General features: G+C 39.7%; 1 protein-coding gene across 2 annotated transcripts in view; it reads right to left on the bottom strand.

Annotated features, from left to right (window-relative positions):
• BBS9 (Bardet-Biedl syndrome 9) overlaps positions 1–15,492 on the bottom strand; it is a 273,973-nt gene that overhangs the window by 160,102 nt on the left and 98,379 nt on the right. For both annotated transcript variants that reach the window (XM_075271098.1, XM_075271099.1), the window contains one exon: positions 3,906–4,087. In XM_075271098.1, coding sequence (XP_075127199.1) covers positions 3,906–4,087 — 182 coding nt within the window. The remainder of the gene's footprint in view (positions 1–3,905; positions 4,088–15,492) is intronic.

The raw sequence follows: 15,492 nt of genomic DNA, 5'->3' as shown, positions 1-15,492 counted from the left end.
CTGAGTGGCTACTTTCACTTTCTCTTTGATATTTGACTATGGGGCGGCCCACCGCAGCACAATCTTCTGAAGGCTTCCAACCCTGCCATAGTTATAAACGTGGACAAAATTGTTGGTACCCCTCATTTTATGAAGAAAAACCCACAATAGTCACAGAAATAACTTGAATCTGACAAAAGTAATAATGAAAAAATTGTTGACAAGCCACAGAGCGTCTGGGAGAATGTCCTATGGACAGATGAGACAAAAATCAAACTTTTTGGCAAGACACATCAGTTCTATGTTCACAGATGGAAAAATGAAACATATCTTGAAAAGAACACTATCCCTACTGTGAAACATGGAGGAGGCTCTGTTATGTTCTGGGGCTGTTTTGCTGCATCTGGCACAGGGTGTCTTGAATCTGTGCAGGGTACAATGAAATCTCAAGACTATCAAGGGATTCCAGAGTGAATTGTGCTGCCCAGTGTCAGAAAGCTTGGTCTTAGTCTCAGGTTATAGGTCTTGCATCAGGATAATGTCCTAAAACACACAGTGGCCTTCTATGAGCCCTGACCTAAATCCTATTGAGCATCTTTGGGAGGAGGTGAAACATGGTGTCTGGAAAAGGCACCCTTCAAAAACCCAAGGCAACTGGAGAAATTTGCTCATGAGGAGTGGGCCAAAATACCTGTTGAGAGGTGTCAAAGTCTCAATGACAGTTACAGGAATCATTTGATTGCAGCGATTGCCTCAAGAGGTTGTGCAACAAAATATTAAGTATGGGTGCATTCACAAGGAGGAAAATGGTGCTGAATTTGGTGTGGAATCCGTGTTAGATTCAGCACTGAAAAAAAACCTCCCATTGACTTCAATGGGTTCCTTTTTCTGCTAAAACTGCATATTTTATTACCAGGAGCCTTTGGCGCAGCAAGTACCCACCGCTTAGTACCCACTTCTTCATTGGCAAGAAATTAGAGAAAATCTCACAGCAAACCTAACATGTTTGTTTTACTAAATAATTGTATTCTCACAACTCTACATTGTGCTGCTTTTCTGTAATTCCTCCAGAATGGCCACATTCTCTTCCCATTCCTTTTGTCAAAGAGCCATCCCCTGCACAGTATGATTGGACCATATCAGACTTTGTAGGTACACACCTTCATTCACACCTCATTCTAAGAGGAATAATATAGGAATGACATAATGCAGTTAGAAGAAATGATGCTCCAGAATTCTTATATTATGGAAATACAATTATTTGCTAAAACAGACATGGCAGAAGATTGGCTAGGTCCGTTTTAAGTATAAATCAGTGACAAACTTTTTCAGACTTATTCCTGTAAATTATGACAGAGCAGCAACATCACCAGGATGGGCAATATAAAGCAAGACTTTTTCTTAAACACCAGTACACGCAGAGAGATTAAGTCAATGTGAATCACACTACTTCTTGGAGAACATGACAATATAAGCCGTAATGACTCTTTCACCCTCTACAGACAGCCCAACGTAGGCTCTACTCCTAACATACTGACTGCCAAAGTGTTAATAAGAGAGTAACCAAAACCATGAGCAACTCTTTGTAAAAGTTCCTGGAGTAATACACCAGTTTTACTCTGACTTAAAAATTCCTCTGGTTGTGCCAGTAACCTGAACTCTATTTTTGAAGTGGTAGCTTAGTCTCTCTAATAATTAGCTTAAGTGGCTACAGAAAGCTTAGACAAGAACTGTAATACTAGTTTATGATTCATACTTTTTTGGCCTGTGCATGTAAGGACAGCAAATTACAAAATATATACGAGAATCAATTGTCCCATTAAAAGAAACGTTCAAAGCTGAAGCCTGCCGATTTTGCACATACTTCCATCGAGTATATGTAAGGATCTTCAGTATACTGTTTTATATGCCATGCCATAATTTAAGTTTTAAAACAATTATGTTGTAACAATTTAACATTTTCTATTATTATTATTAAAGAGGTTTTACAACCAAAAAAAATGAAGTTGAGGACTGGGAAGGCTGTAACATACCGTATTTTTCGGACTATAAGACGCACTTTTTTTCCTCCCAATATGGGAGGAAAATGTGTGTGCGTCTTATAGTCCGAATGCAGCGTGTGCAGCGTCTGTGTCCTGTCTATGAGAATCAAAAGGAGAGCAGCACGGTGCCTGCCTGCTCTGCCCCTCCTTCTCTGTCTGTGTCACGTCTTTGCAGGAGCGAGATATGAGAGGCAGGGAAGTAGGGGCGGGCCAGACAGGTGAAGGAAGTGTGGTTTCAAGCTTGCCGAGAAAACCACGCCTCCTTCTCCCGTCTGGCCCGCCCCTCCTTTACTGCCTCTCAGATCTGGCTCTTGCAATGAAGCCACACAGACAGGGAAGGAGGGGCGGCCAAACGGGAGGAGGAGGCGTGGTTTTCTCGGCAAGCTTGACACCACGCCTCCTTCACCCGTCTGGCCCGCCCGTACTTCCCTGCCTGTGTGGCTTCATTGCAGGAGCAAGATCTGAGAGGCAGTTTAGGAGGGACGAGCCAGACGGGTGAAAGAGGCGTGTTTTCAAGTTTGCTTAGAAAACCACACCTCCTACACCCGTCTGGCCCGCCCCTTTTTCTCTTCTTGCATAGCTTCACTGCAGGGTGTCTCTTTCCATCCATGGATGAGATATATATATATATATATATATATATATGTTCAAATCACCCCCATATCCCTAGAATACATATAAAACAAAAACATTACTGTGAAACACATACACATTTGGTATCCCTGTGTCCGAAAGCCCCCGGTTCTATTTACATTGGTGAAATATTATATTATTAGGTTATTAAATATTTCACCAATTTTTTTTCCTTAAAATTTTTTTTTCCCTATTTTCCTCCTCTAAAACCTTAGTGCGTCTTATGGTCCGGTGCGTCTTATAGTCCGAAAAATACGGTAAGTGTAATTTGTCTGTTCAGGAACAAGGTGCAGGGTACTGGTCCTCTCCTTCTAGCACTCCAAGTGGATGTCATCAATGACCCCAACGTGGCTGCTGCCACCAATCACTGTCCTCCAATATCTGCAGCACTGGGGAAACCAACTACTACACGCCACTGATTGGCTGCAGGGCAGGTTAAGAGGCAATGATGTCATCACTAGAAAATCACTTGCAGACGGGGAGGACGGGCAAAAAAAAAAAAAGTTACACCTATTTTTTTTTTTTTTTTTATAAAAACCCTAGGTCTTCAGCTTTTTTTTTTTTCTGTATTTTTTTTTTTCAGCAACCATACGTTTGCATTTGTATAAATACACAAATACACGCACAGAAACGCAACTGACCATATTGCATAATTTTAGACATTACGTTCTAGGCACTAACATGGTTGCAATGTAGTGATTAGAGACACAGACAAATAACCGATCTATCAACAGCAGCTTGTTTGTGGTTTCTGTACCTATATGATACAGTGGCTCAGTGGTTAGCACTGCAGGTTTGCAGTGCTGGAGTCTTGGGTTCAAATCCTGCCAAGGACAAAAAAACATCTGCAAGGAGTTTGTATGTTCTCCCCGTGTTTGTGTGGATTTCCTCCCATATTCCAAAGACATACTGATAGGGAAAAATGTACATTGTGATCTCTATATCGGGCTCACAATCTACATTTAAAAAAAAAACAAAACATATGACAGAGGAACTTTAAAACTATTTTACACCGTAAACTGTCCCAAGGCAAAGGTTTATAGTATTTCATTGAGCAGTCCAGCCTATAATCCAGCTGTTAAATGAGTGGAAAATATTCTATGAGCCACATCATCCTTCCATTTTTAGTATATTATAAAATGTAAACAAATTTAAAGACACAGGAACTACAAAATTATACGGTGTACTACAAAATTATAACTTGTCTTTCACTCGCGCTCTAATATTGTTGCATATAGTAAGTTAGCTAACCTTGTGTTTTTGAAGCCTCTTTGATAATTCTCTGAAGTTCTTTCATTTCTGTATCTAGTTCTTCATAATTTATGTCCCTGGATTCCACTTTAGGAGCCTGAAAGAGAGATGGATCTGTCCCAAAGTAGGAGCATTGCAAATGACCGCTGTCACTTAGTGTGACTATGATTCCTTTCATGTCCCTGCAGAAAAAATAGAAATCTTATTGTAAATCAGCAAAAACAACCCTCACAAATCTACATCCTGTAAGAAATGTTAGTATCATGCTACAGAAATGCTCCAGACATAAAATGCTGAATTATGTGAGTTACGTTTATACCATAATATCATGCACATGAAGCCAGGCACATACTTATATTTAGAAATAGGCTTCATTACAGGGTTTCTCATGTCATAAAGGATATTACTGGGATATTCCATCACTCTATCCCCCCACGCTGGCTGAAAATGAAGTGAAGCAGTAATAGCCAGGGGCCAAATGAAACTGCATGGGATTCAGCAGTACCCTAGAACTGAATCCTTGTCATTCTCATGATCCAGTTGGGGTTCTGCTGGTGAATTTTCATACATCATGTAAATATAGTTCTATATATAGTATTATCAATCAAAAACGACAAATCACAATCAGTCAGGTCCCTAACAGAGCCATTAGGCTCCACTTACTCATGCAGTGTTTAGGTGAGGCATCATGGGAGCACCACACATTCACTGAATAGGGTGTATTATAATGAACAGTTTATACTTAGTATATACTATTTAGAACATTCCATGAGGTGCGGTGAAAGATGACCAGCTCTAAAAGAAAACGTGATTTTGCAATACTCTGCCATAAGTCTTCCATCCTATATGCGCCTGGATGCAGCCACCGAGTGGCTGCGTTTTGAATTGCAGTCTGTGAAGAGTTTTTCTAGCCGACTGCAATATTGTATTGAATTTGAGAAAACTTAACAATTAGCATCCTTTACCAAGTTTGAGCTAAGGTACCTAAAAGGATTGTCTACAGTAGTTTTGAAAAACCACTTTCAGAAACTTGCTACAAATAGGGCCATTTTCTCAAAAGGACCTGAGCGCATTCGCACATCAAAGAGACACCGTTTTGATGCAAATTAATAGATAATGCTTCATTAAATCACCCGTAGCACTATACGGACGATTACTGAGGTTTCTAGCAGAAGTGTACCCTAAAATCAACTGTCTAAAGTTGAAAAACCTGCCAACTATATATTGAATTATACATATCATGATTTTTAACAGTTGTAGGTTTTTAACCCCTTAAGGACCAGGCCATTTTTTGGTTTCGCATTTTCGTTTTTCCCTCCTCACATTTCAAGAGCCATAACTTTTTCATTTTTCAGTTCACAGAGTCACATGATGGCTTATTGTTTGCGGGACAAATTGTACTTTGTAATGGCATCATTCAATATGCTGTGCAATGTACTGGGAAGCTGGAAAAAAATTCAGAATGAGGTGCAATTGGAGAAAAAATGCATTTGCGCCATTTTCTTATGGGTTTAATTTTTACAGCGTTCACTGTTTGGTACAAATGACATGTTACCTGTGTTCTACGTGTCAGTACGAACGCGGTGATACCAAATTTATATAGTATTTGAAATGTTTTGATACTTTTAAAAAAATGATAAACTTTGCAAAATAGAAAAAAATTTTTGTGTCATCATGTTCTAACACCTGTAACTTTTTCATATTTCCATGTATGGAGCTGGTTGTGGTGTCTTTTTATGCAGGACAAGATGACGTTTCTATTGATACCATTTGGGGAAAGATCTGATGGTTTGATCACTTTTTATTCAATTTTTTATAGGAGGCAAAGTGTTGAAAAAAACGCTTTTTGGCTGTTTTTATTTTTTTTGCCGCTACGCCGTTCGCAGTACGGGATAAATGTTTTAATATTCTAATAGTTCGGGCATTTTGGAGCGCGGGGATACCTAATATGTTTATGTTTAATGTTCTTTAATTACTTTTATAGCTAATCTAGGGAAAGGGGGGTGATTTGAACTTTTATATTTTTTTAATTTTTTTAATACTTTTAAAAACTTTTTTTTTTTCTTCTGTTACATTTATGATCAGACCCCTTAGGTACCTTGAAACCTAGGGGGTCTGATCGCTCATACTATTCACTGCAATACTACAGTACTGCAGTGAATAGCAGAATCCCAGCACTTCTATTAGACGATGCCTCTGGCATCGTCTAATAGATCTCGGGCAGAGACAAGCCTGGAAGCCTTCAATAGGCTTCCGGCTGTCATAGCAACCGATCACCGCCCTCTTGTGACGTTCCGGAGGGCGGCGATCGGGGAAACATGGCGGCGCCCATGCCGCCTGCGCTGTTTACACGCTGCGGTCACGTTTGACCGCAGTGTGTAAAGGGTTAACAGCAGCGATCGGCTCGGGCACCGACCGCTGCTGTTATTGGCAGGTCCTGGCTGTATTATACAGCCGGCATCTGCCGTGTATGGAGCGAGCTCAGCGTGTGAGCTCGCTCTATACATCCCCATGCGACCCATGACGTACAGTTACGTCAAGGGTCGCTAAGGGGTTAATATGCATTAATAACAACATTACGATATAATCAAGATATATATTAAAGGGGCTCTATAAGCAAAATGATGCTGATAGAGCCCACATAGGGTACTCAGGCACCGCTAAAGTTATATTAACACCCCCCCCCCCGTTTTAAAAGAAAACCCTAAAAAAGAATATGTTAATCTTATCTATCGTGCATGGTGGGCGGGCATTCAGGGTCCATCGTCATCTTCAGCCACGCCTCCTCTTCCAGCGATGTGAGATCCGCGAACAGCCATTGAAAAAAAAAATGGCGCGGGTGCATGCGCAGTAGCATGCTGCTACTACTACTGCTACTACGCATGCACCCACGCCATTTTTTATCAATGGAAGTTCGCGAGCGCCAGAGGAAGACGGGACCTGAGGACATCGCTGGAAGAGGAGGCGTGGCTGAAGATGACATCGGACCCTGAATGCCCGCCCACCGTGCACGATAGATAAGATTAACATATTCTTTTTTAGGGTTTTATTTTAAAGTGGAGGGATAGTTTAATATAACTTTAGCGGTGCCTGAATAGCCTTTTTAAAGGCTATTCACACATATGTGGGGCTCTATCAGCATAATTTTGCTGAAAGAGCCCCTTTAAAAATAAAGGGATTGTCCAGTTTCAAACAAAATCTGCCTCATAAGGGTTAGATCCCTTAAAATAACAAACTATTCACAACCCGCACCATGTCTCTATGGCTCCCAGCCAGTGTTTTCATACCTTGCAGCAGTGGTGATGTTACGTCGACAGCACGTAACATCCGTAACGTCCTATTGCTGGTCTCAGAATTACTGAGACCAGTGACAGGCAGAACCAGTCTTGTGTTGTTGGCATAATGCCACGGCTTCAGCCCTGTATGAAAACACTACCAGAAGCTACAGAGCAGTTCTGGCAAACCTATGACACATGTGTCAGAGTGGGCACTCAGAGCCCTGTCTGTGGGCATGCGCACCATCGCCCTGGATCGCTTGCTAACAGGGAATCCTGAATGACAGCAGTCCCAGAACCTCCAGGCGAGCAATCCAGCGCTACTTTTAGTTGTATGTTCAAAGGCACATGCACCTGAAAACTATCATTGTAGGCCGTGGGAACACGCCTTACCGTGACAGAAGATTATGACCTCTGCCCCAATGTAGGCGGAATGACGTCAATTATCAGCAGTTTGCGGTGGAAGAAGGATGTTGTCCTGCTGCTCTTTGTGGTAGTGCAGGTAAGTACAGGAGCATATACTCCACAATGGACACTGTTGGTACACTGTACTGTGTGGGGGCCACCATGTTGAATATTGGACTGTGTGGGGGCCACCATGGGGCAGACTGGACTGTATGGGAGCCCTTTGCTATTTATGTCACACAGTATCTATTTTATAGCAGACGTTATATTATTACAGGCTGTAATAACATTGTCCCTGCAAAACAGATCCTGAGCGATGTAAATAGTGAACATTAATTGTTCAAAAGTAAACCAAATGAAAAATTTCTACCTTACAGTACAAAGTTGTTTGTATCATTGAAAGCTCTGTAAAGCCCCATTTACACGACTGTATTTTGCATGTGTGCATGTGGCTTTACTGTCCGCAATTTTGGATCCATAGAGTATTAAATTTAGATTGCCTTGTTGGCACTTTGCGATAAATTAATGGGTTTTGGTTTGCAGTTTGGACACTCGGTCTCTAAAAGGTTCATCATCACTGCTATATAGTGAAGGCGTCAGCGCACCAAGGAAGTAAAGAGGTAAGTATATGTTCTTTTGTTATTTTACACAATTCTCCTATTATGCCCTGTTCACATCAGCACAGAGCTTAGGATTTTTTTTGAAGGATAAAGTCTGTTATTATTCAGGACTTTTTTTGTATACAATTGTTAACAGAATCTGCATTGTGAACTTGGCCTTAGACAGGTTTTATTTAAACCCAAACATTTTATTGTCAAATCTCTCCTTTTTTTTGTGGATGCTGCTGAACGTTTTAGTATAACATTACTATTCGTTTATGCTTTAGAAAATGAAAAGAAAAAAAAATAGTGTCATACAAAAGTAGTTTTCATTATGATAACAAAGACCCAATAAAAATGATTATCATTAAAACGGAAATAAATAAATGTATTGATCTATAAGGGAATCATTTTAGATGGAGTAACTGTATTTTGGTTGAATGTACAATATCAGCGCCATTCCTGCAATATTCCATGAAATAACTACAAAAGTTTAATGAGCAGCTTGATACAGTTTGACACACGTCTCATTAAATCTAATTTACTAAAATATATTTCTATTCAGAATAATGGAAAAAACATGGCTTTCCAAATATCTATCTTATCTTATATAGTTTAATTTACAGTGAGCCTGAAACTCATTCTTGACTTTCTGCAAAAACTATTACCAGTTTTTGGCACATAAAGAATGTCACCTGCAAATCCAATCACCTTTTTCTTTTTACAATGTATCATTCAGTTGTCTAAAGCAATACAATCCCTCAGTGTGACACATTTATAGTTCACGGAAATAGTAAGAAATCCATTTGTTACATGTCAGCTTGCAGTATTATAAATTTTACATACATAAAACAAAATGTATACACACAGTCATGACAAAAACAAGAAAAAAATAGGATCCTAAGAAGGTCCTAAAATTAGGTAAATATTACCTTAGATCAAGAACACCACATGACGAATTACACTGGCATTATTTAGCAAAAACTAGGATAAAATGCAGAACCAGTGTGTGTGAAAAATAAAGGGGTTGGCCACTCTGAGCTCTAACTTTTTATTACACAAACAATAATATTTCTCTCAGTACTGATCTGAAAGTGGCCAACCCCTTAAAGAACATCCTTATTGCTATTATAGAATTTAAGAGGGTAAGTACCAGTCAGGAGATACCAATCAAATGCCCTTAATTGATCATCAGCAAGTGTGACCATCATTACAGAAGTAGAGGTTTTGGCAGTCTGCTGATCCAGGGCATTTAGGAGTGTGTTAACAAACAATAACAATATGAAAAGACATTGGCAATTATCTTAAATAGGCTATTGTTGTGGCCCATCACTCTGAGAAAGAGTTACAATGCCATTTCTTAACAATGTGAAGTCCATCATTGTACAGTGGAAAAGATTATGAAGATTCTATAGGCCTCAGCATGTTAAATGGTCATGTTCAAGTGCAAGACAATACAATTAGAAAGACACTCAACAAGTATGGCTATCCTACTGTCTATCCTACTTAAAAAAAAAAAGGCCAGGGGTAGAGAAGTAGTGGTATTTTCTATAGCCAGTAGTGGATACAATTATAGGGAATTATCTTTTGAGGTGTGATCTTCTATTGTGATGTTTTCATATTTGTAATGTAAATTACCGTATTTTTCGGACTATAAGACGCACCTTTAGGTTTTAGAGGAGGAAAATAGGGAAAAAAAATTTTGAAGCAAAAAATGGTAAAATATTTAATATATGGGAGTTGTAGTTTTGCAACAGCTGCAAGGTCACATTGACAGGTGACCCTGCAGCTGTACGGGGATGCATAGAGTGTTTTTTTTTTTTTTGCGGGGCCAGAAGTACTTTTTAGTTATACCATTTTGGGGAATATCTATTGCTTAGATCACCTTGTATTGAAAAAAAAACCCGGTGGTTTATGATATATGATTTTCTACTTTTATATATATGTTCTAGGGACAGGAGGTGATTTAGAACTTTTGTTTATTTCATATTTTTAAAGCTTTTTTTTTTTTTTTTTTTTTTACTATTTTATTCCCCCCCCCCCCCAAGTGTATTGCTGTCTATGGGACATTCTGTATATTAGTATTACTGCTGGTCATAGACCCAGCCGCAATACTAATATATAGCAGTGACAGGCCTGGGAGCCTCATTAGGTTTCCTGCTGTTACCAGAACAGGTCGGCTCCTGCGATATCGCCGCGCAGGAGCCGGCCTGCAACTTCACAGGTATGGGGCCGGTGGGGACCGGCCCCGGGGAGAAGGGGCCACAGATACTGACCCGGCATCCGCTGTACTAGAGAGACGGATGCCGGCGAGGGATAGACGCTGGCACAGGTGCCAGGGCCTGAGACATCGCTATGCTCCTCTGCCCTGCATGAAGCCAGCGGCGGGGGGACGGAGGAGCGGAATAGCATCGCCCCTGCTGCTGCTGGCTTCATGCAGGGCAGAGGAGCGCAGCGATGTCTCAGGCCCCGGCGTCTATTCCTTGCCGGCATGCATCCGTCTCTCTATTACAGCGGATGCCAGGCGCCACATTCGGACTATAAGACGCACCCTTCTTTCCCCCCCAAATTTTGGGGAAAAAAAGTGCGGTAGGTGACTGCTGCAACAAAAATTCCCGTAGAACTGGTATCCATGATGTAATTAGGAAGACAGTGCCTCAGTCATGCAGCCCAATAGAGGGCGTCAGATTTGCATATTCTTCCCATGTTCCTTTGCACAGTGGAGCGCAAAATGGCTTAATAAGACTCCACACACCTAAATGGTGGTCTCTCCCTAAGGAGTGACGATTAACCCTGTAGAACTGGTGTCATTCTATGATTAGGTTTTATGGCTTTTTGTCAAAACTGGATCATACAAAATGACAATGATCCCAAATACAGCAGCAAATATGCAACACCATGGTTGAAAAAGAAAATAATCAAGATTATCAACCTTGACCCAGTGATCAGTCAACTGTGACCCAATTAAACCATATAATTCAAATTGAATGTTTTATCGTTTTTTTCATGACGGTACATACAATGTTGTCTTTATTGCACCACTTCCGTACCTCTATTTGAAATATTCACATTTTGAGCTAAAATATTCTCCTCTATAAAGGGGTTTTGGGGGTTGGTCAAAAAAAATTGAACAAGATTGAAAAGTGTGATAAAATAAAAAAGCAGCATATTTTGCTCATGCATTCCCATTTTGCTCTAGAGCCACCATTCTGATTCTTCCCAGCTTCCATGTCTCCAAGTATGATGCAGATATATGAGCTAAAATATTCTCCTCTATAATAAAGCGGTTTTTAGGGTTGGTCAAAAAATTGACCAAGATTGAAAAAAAAAAAAAAAAAAAAACACAAACATATTTTGCTCATGGATTCCCATTTTGTTCCAGAGCCACCATCCTGGTCTTCCCAGTTTACTCATATCCGAGTATGATGTAGATATATAGCCACATGACTTCTGCAGTCAATCACTAGTGTCAGAAGTATAAGGCATCACAATATAGATTCCACTTCAGATAGGATTTGTTTCAAGATTCTTTATTTTAGCTCAAGCACGTGAATTAGTAGAGTATCATACAAACAGTGACATTTCGGCCTTATTACGGCCTTCATCAGACTCGAGTTATAGACACGTATCACATGTGATGTACCTCGTCTGATGAAGGCCGTAATAGGGCCAAAACGTCACTGCTTGTATGATACTCTACTAATTCACATGCATGAGCTATAATAAAGCATCTTCAAACAAATCCTATCTGAAATAGAATCTATATTGTGTTGGATATGGGACTTTATTCCACTATCTATCTGTAGGTGTATTTCACTCCGCTATACAGCACTATAGAGTATGGGAATGTTAATGGGACAAGTGATTAGTTGCAGTGGTCAAAATTGTATAGGTAAGAATTGCAGTCAAGCCAAGTAAATACTTTCCTTTCTTGGTCAATTTGCAAACTTTATTGTATTTTTTTTTTTTTTTTTTTTTTAATTTGCATTGACAGATCTATGCCTACATGTTTCGAGTCTGCACTGAGCAACAAAGCAATACTACTGGCAGCCTGAATGGGGTGGGGTGGGGAATTCCTGCTTCACTATTGCATTTAACTCTATCCATGTCACAAGAAGTGGAGACGTTGATATTGATGGAATTGCTATATTAAGGTGTAGTAAGGGCGGGGTTCACACCTGCGCACGGTCTCTGCTTTGTGGGTTTCCATCTTCTACCCAAGAAACTGGACAGGAGATGGAAACCCGGCAGTCAGAGTCCACCTGTGAGCGTCTTCTGGTCTCTGCAGCGAAACCGTTTTTTTTTTTTTTACCGGACACAAAGTCCTGCATGTCCAACTTTGTGTCCAGTTAAAAAAAAAAAACGGTTTCACCACGGCGAGGCAGACGGTGCTCACGGGCGGTCACTTTGCAAACCCATACAAGTGAATGGGTTTGAAAACTGACTGCTGGTTTCCGTCTCATGTCCAGTTTCTCGGGCAGCTGTGAACTCGCCCTAAGGCATACACTTTCATCAATTTAAAGGGAACATGTCAAATGCAAAATGCTGTCCAATTTGCAATTAACATGTTATAGACCAGAAGGAGCTGAGAAGATTTTTTTATTTTAAAGGTAGGTGGCCTATGTTTGTAAGAGAGTTCTCTCCTAACCTGCAAGAGTGTTTTCTACAACTATCTCTTAAAAGAAAAAAAAAAAAAAAAGACTTTCTTTGGCATCAGTTGCTATCAGTAAGAAGGAAGAAAACCCATGCTCTATTTACAGATCAGTGTGCAGCCAAGAAATGGCACAAAAGCTTTTAAACAGCTATTTGATGAGAATACACTTATCCTTGTAGGTGTTAGCAGTTCATATTGCACAGGTTATAGGTTAGCTCAGGTTCTTTTTGTATTGTTATTCAAGCATGAGAAAATCCCAGAGAGTTGCGTTACAGATTATCACCAGTAGCAAACCCTCTGAAAGGTCGAACGGTTCTCTTGCTGTGAAAGAAGAGAAAGTGGAAATGTAGCTTGTAACACAAAAATGCAGAAGAGATGATAAGAACTCTCACCTCACAAGAGGAGTAAGAGCCAAAAAAATAAACGATTGCAACTCTTTATCTTTGGTTATCTCACAGTACATTTTTAAAATTACAATAATAACAATAATAATAATAACAATAACTGCAGTGGTATTTTATGATATATAGAAACAACACATATATTCTATACGTAAAAGGGGGGAATTTATTAAGACTGGGGATTCTTACACCAGTCTTATTGGGTTCCAACACAGGCACACAACTTGCCACAACTGGAATTATAGCACATGTAGGTGCGTCTGATCTCAAATCTATGCTATTCAGGGATAGTCATAGATTTGTAGTATAACTCTCACCATTTTTTCCCTGTTACCGCCCACCTAGATCTCGCCCTGCTCCCCTGTGATGCACCACAGTGCCACCGACCTCTGGTAAAAGAAGAGGAAGAGGTATTCCCATGTACATAATCATATCTATATTTGTAGATAATTAAAAGTTAAACATTTTGCAAATATAAGTAATTAAAAATTTTGCAGAGTTTTAAAGATTTTCTCTAACTTTCTTAGTGGTGACAGTCTGTTATCTTGAGCAGTTGCCAACTGTTACGACCACTAATGCAGAAACTTTCTATTGTCTGGGACTTGTCAGGAACCCAGCTATGGTTTTCTTATTGTACCTGGGTTATCAGGCAGGGACACTACATGTATCAAAAGATATCCCGGTCACAATAAAGAAATCATGGCTGATTTCTGACCTTAGAAATTTCCTGCATTCATGGTTGTATCCACTGGCAACCGATCAAGATAACAGACTGTGACCACAAGATATTTAGAGAAAATCTTTAAAACTCTGCAAAATGTTTAATTACTTATATTTGCAAAAATGTTTAACTTTTAATTATCTACAAATTTAAAAATAATTATGTAGATGGGAATACCCCTTTAAGTGTTGAAGGCTGACTGTTAACTTCATAAATAAGTGCAGAGCATCTTTACAGGTTAGCACAGTGGCTCAGTGGTTACCACTGTAGTCGTGCAGCATTAGAGTCCTGGGTTCCAAACTGGTCAAGGGCAACATCTGCAAGGAGTTTGTATGGGTTTCCTCCCATGCTCTAAAGATATACTGACAGGGAATGTGGATTGCAAACCCTATATAGGACAGTGACTGACCATGTCTTTTAAAAGCGCTGCGGAATATGATGGAGCAATAAAAGTATAATAAATAAATAATACCTGGCACTGTATACCATCAAGGAAATTTGGGGAGGGCACAGTTGTGATAGATAATGTGCATGGGACACAATGCTTGCAGGGAACTATGTGTCTCTGCTCCTAATGTGGTGCTTGTATATTTTAATGCATACACTATAGCAGAGTTCAATTTCTTTTCAAATGTATTTATACATCCAATTCTTTTGTTTTTCCAGAAAAAAAAAAAATCCTACTTTACGGTTTTAGCTTTTGTAGAATTCAGAAAACAAAGGTGACCCAGTGGGCAAAGATATATTGACATAAGGGGCAACACGGTGGCTCAGTGGTTAGCACTGCAGCCTTACAGCCCTGGAGTCCTGGGTTCGAATCCCGCCAGGTCAACATCTGCAAAGAGTTTGTATGTTCTCCCCGTGCTTGTGTGGATTTCCTCCCATTCTACAAAGACATACTGATAGGAAAAAAAAAGTACATTGTGAGCCCTATATGGAGCTCACAATCTGCATTAAAAAAAAAAAGATAAATTGTTATACATAACCTTGAATGCAAAGTTTCAAAAAATAAAAAGAAACAAAAAAGTAGAAAACAAAGGATAACTCAATAAAAAGTGCCATGTCCCAACTAACCAAATTAGTCAGACCATAAAACTTGTGGGATCCTTGGACACAGGAATTTGTACTGGAAATGAAGAGGTTAAATGCACTGGGCAGGTGAATAGGTTAGTACCAGTCAGGAGAATAACAAAAAAGTTATTTAATGAAGGACAAACTACATGGCAGTCTGGAATACATAAGATACATTTACATCATATATTTGTTACCTACGGTTAGATAAAACCTAATAACACTGCTCTACATGATGCTTTCTACACAAATTCTGTCTCTCAGACTTCTGCATTGAATATCATGAAACAATGAGCTGGCAATGACCGAAAATCTGCAGCAAAGTTCTTCTCAGCCGGAACAAAAACCTAATTTAACGGCTGTTGACAGACTAACTCTTTAATGTCAAATAATACCGCCATAAAAAGTATACTGAAGGACACGGAAAAAGGGCCAAGTGATCCGTGAACATGAAGTGCATA

Source organism: Leptodactylus fuscus, chromosome 4 (genome assembly GCF_031893055.1).
Source record: "Leptodactylus fuscus isolate aLepFus1 chromosome 4, aLepFus1.hap2, whole genome shotgun sequence".
NCBI lineage: Eukaryota > Metazoa > Chordata > Amphibia > Anura > Leptodactylidae > Leptodactylus > Leptodactylus fuscus.
This window is presented reverse-complemented; position numbering and strand designations above follow the sequence as displayed.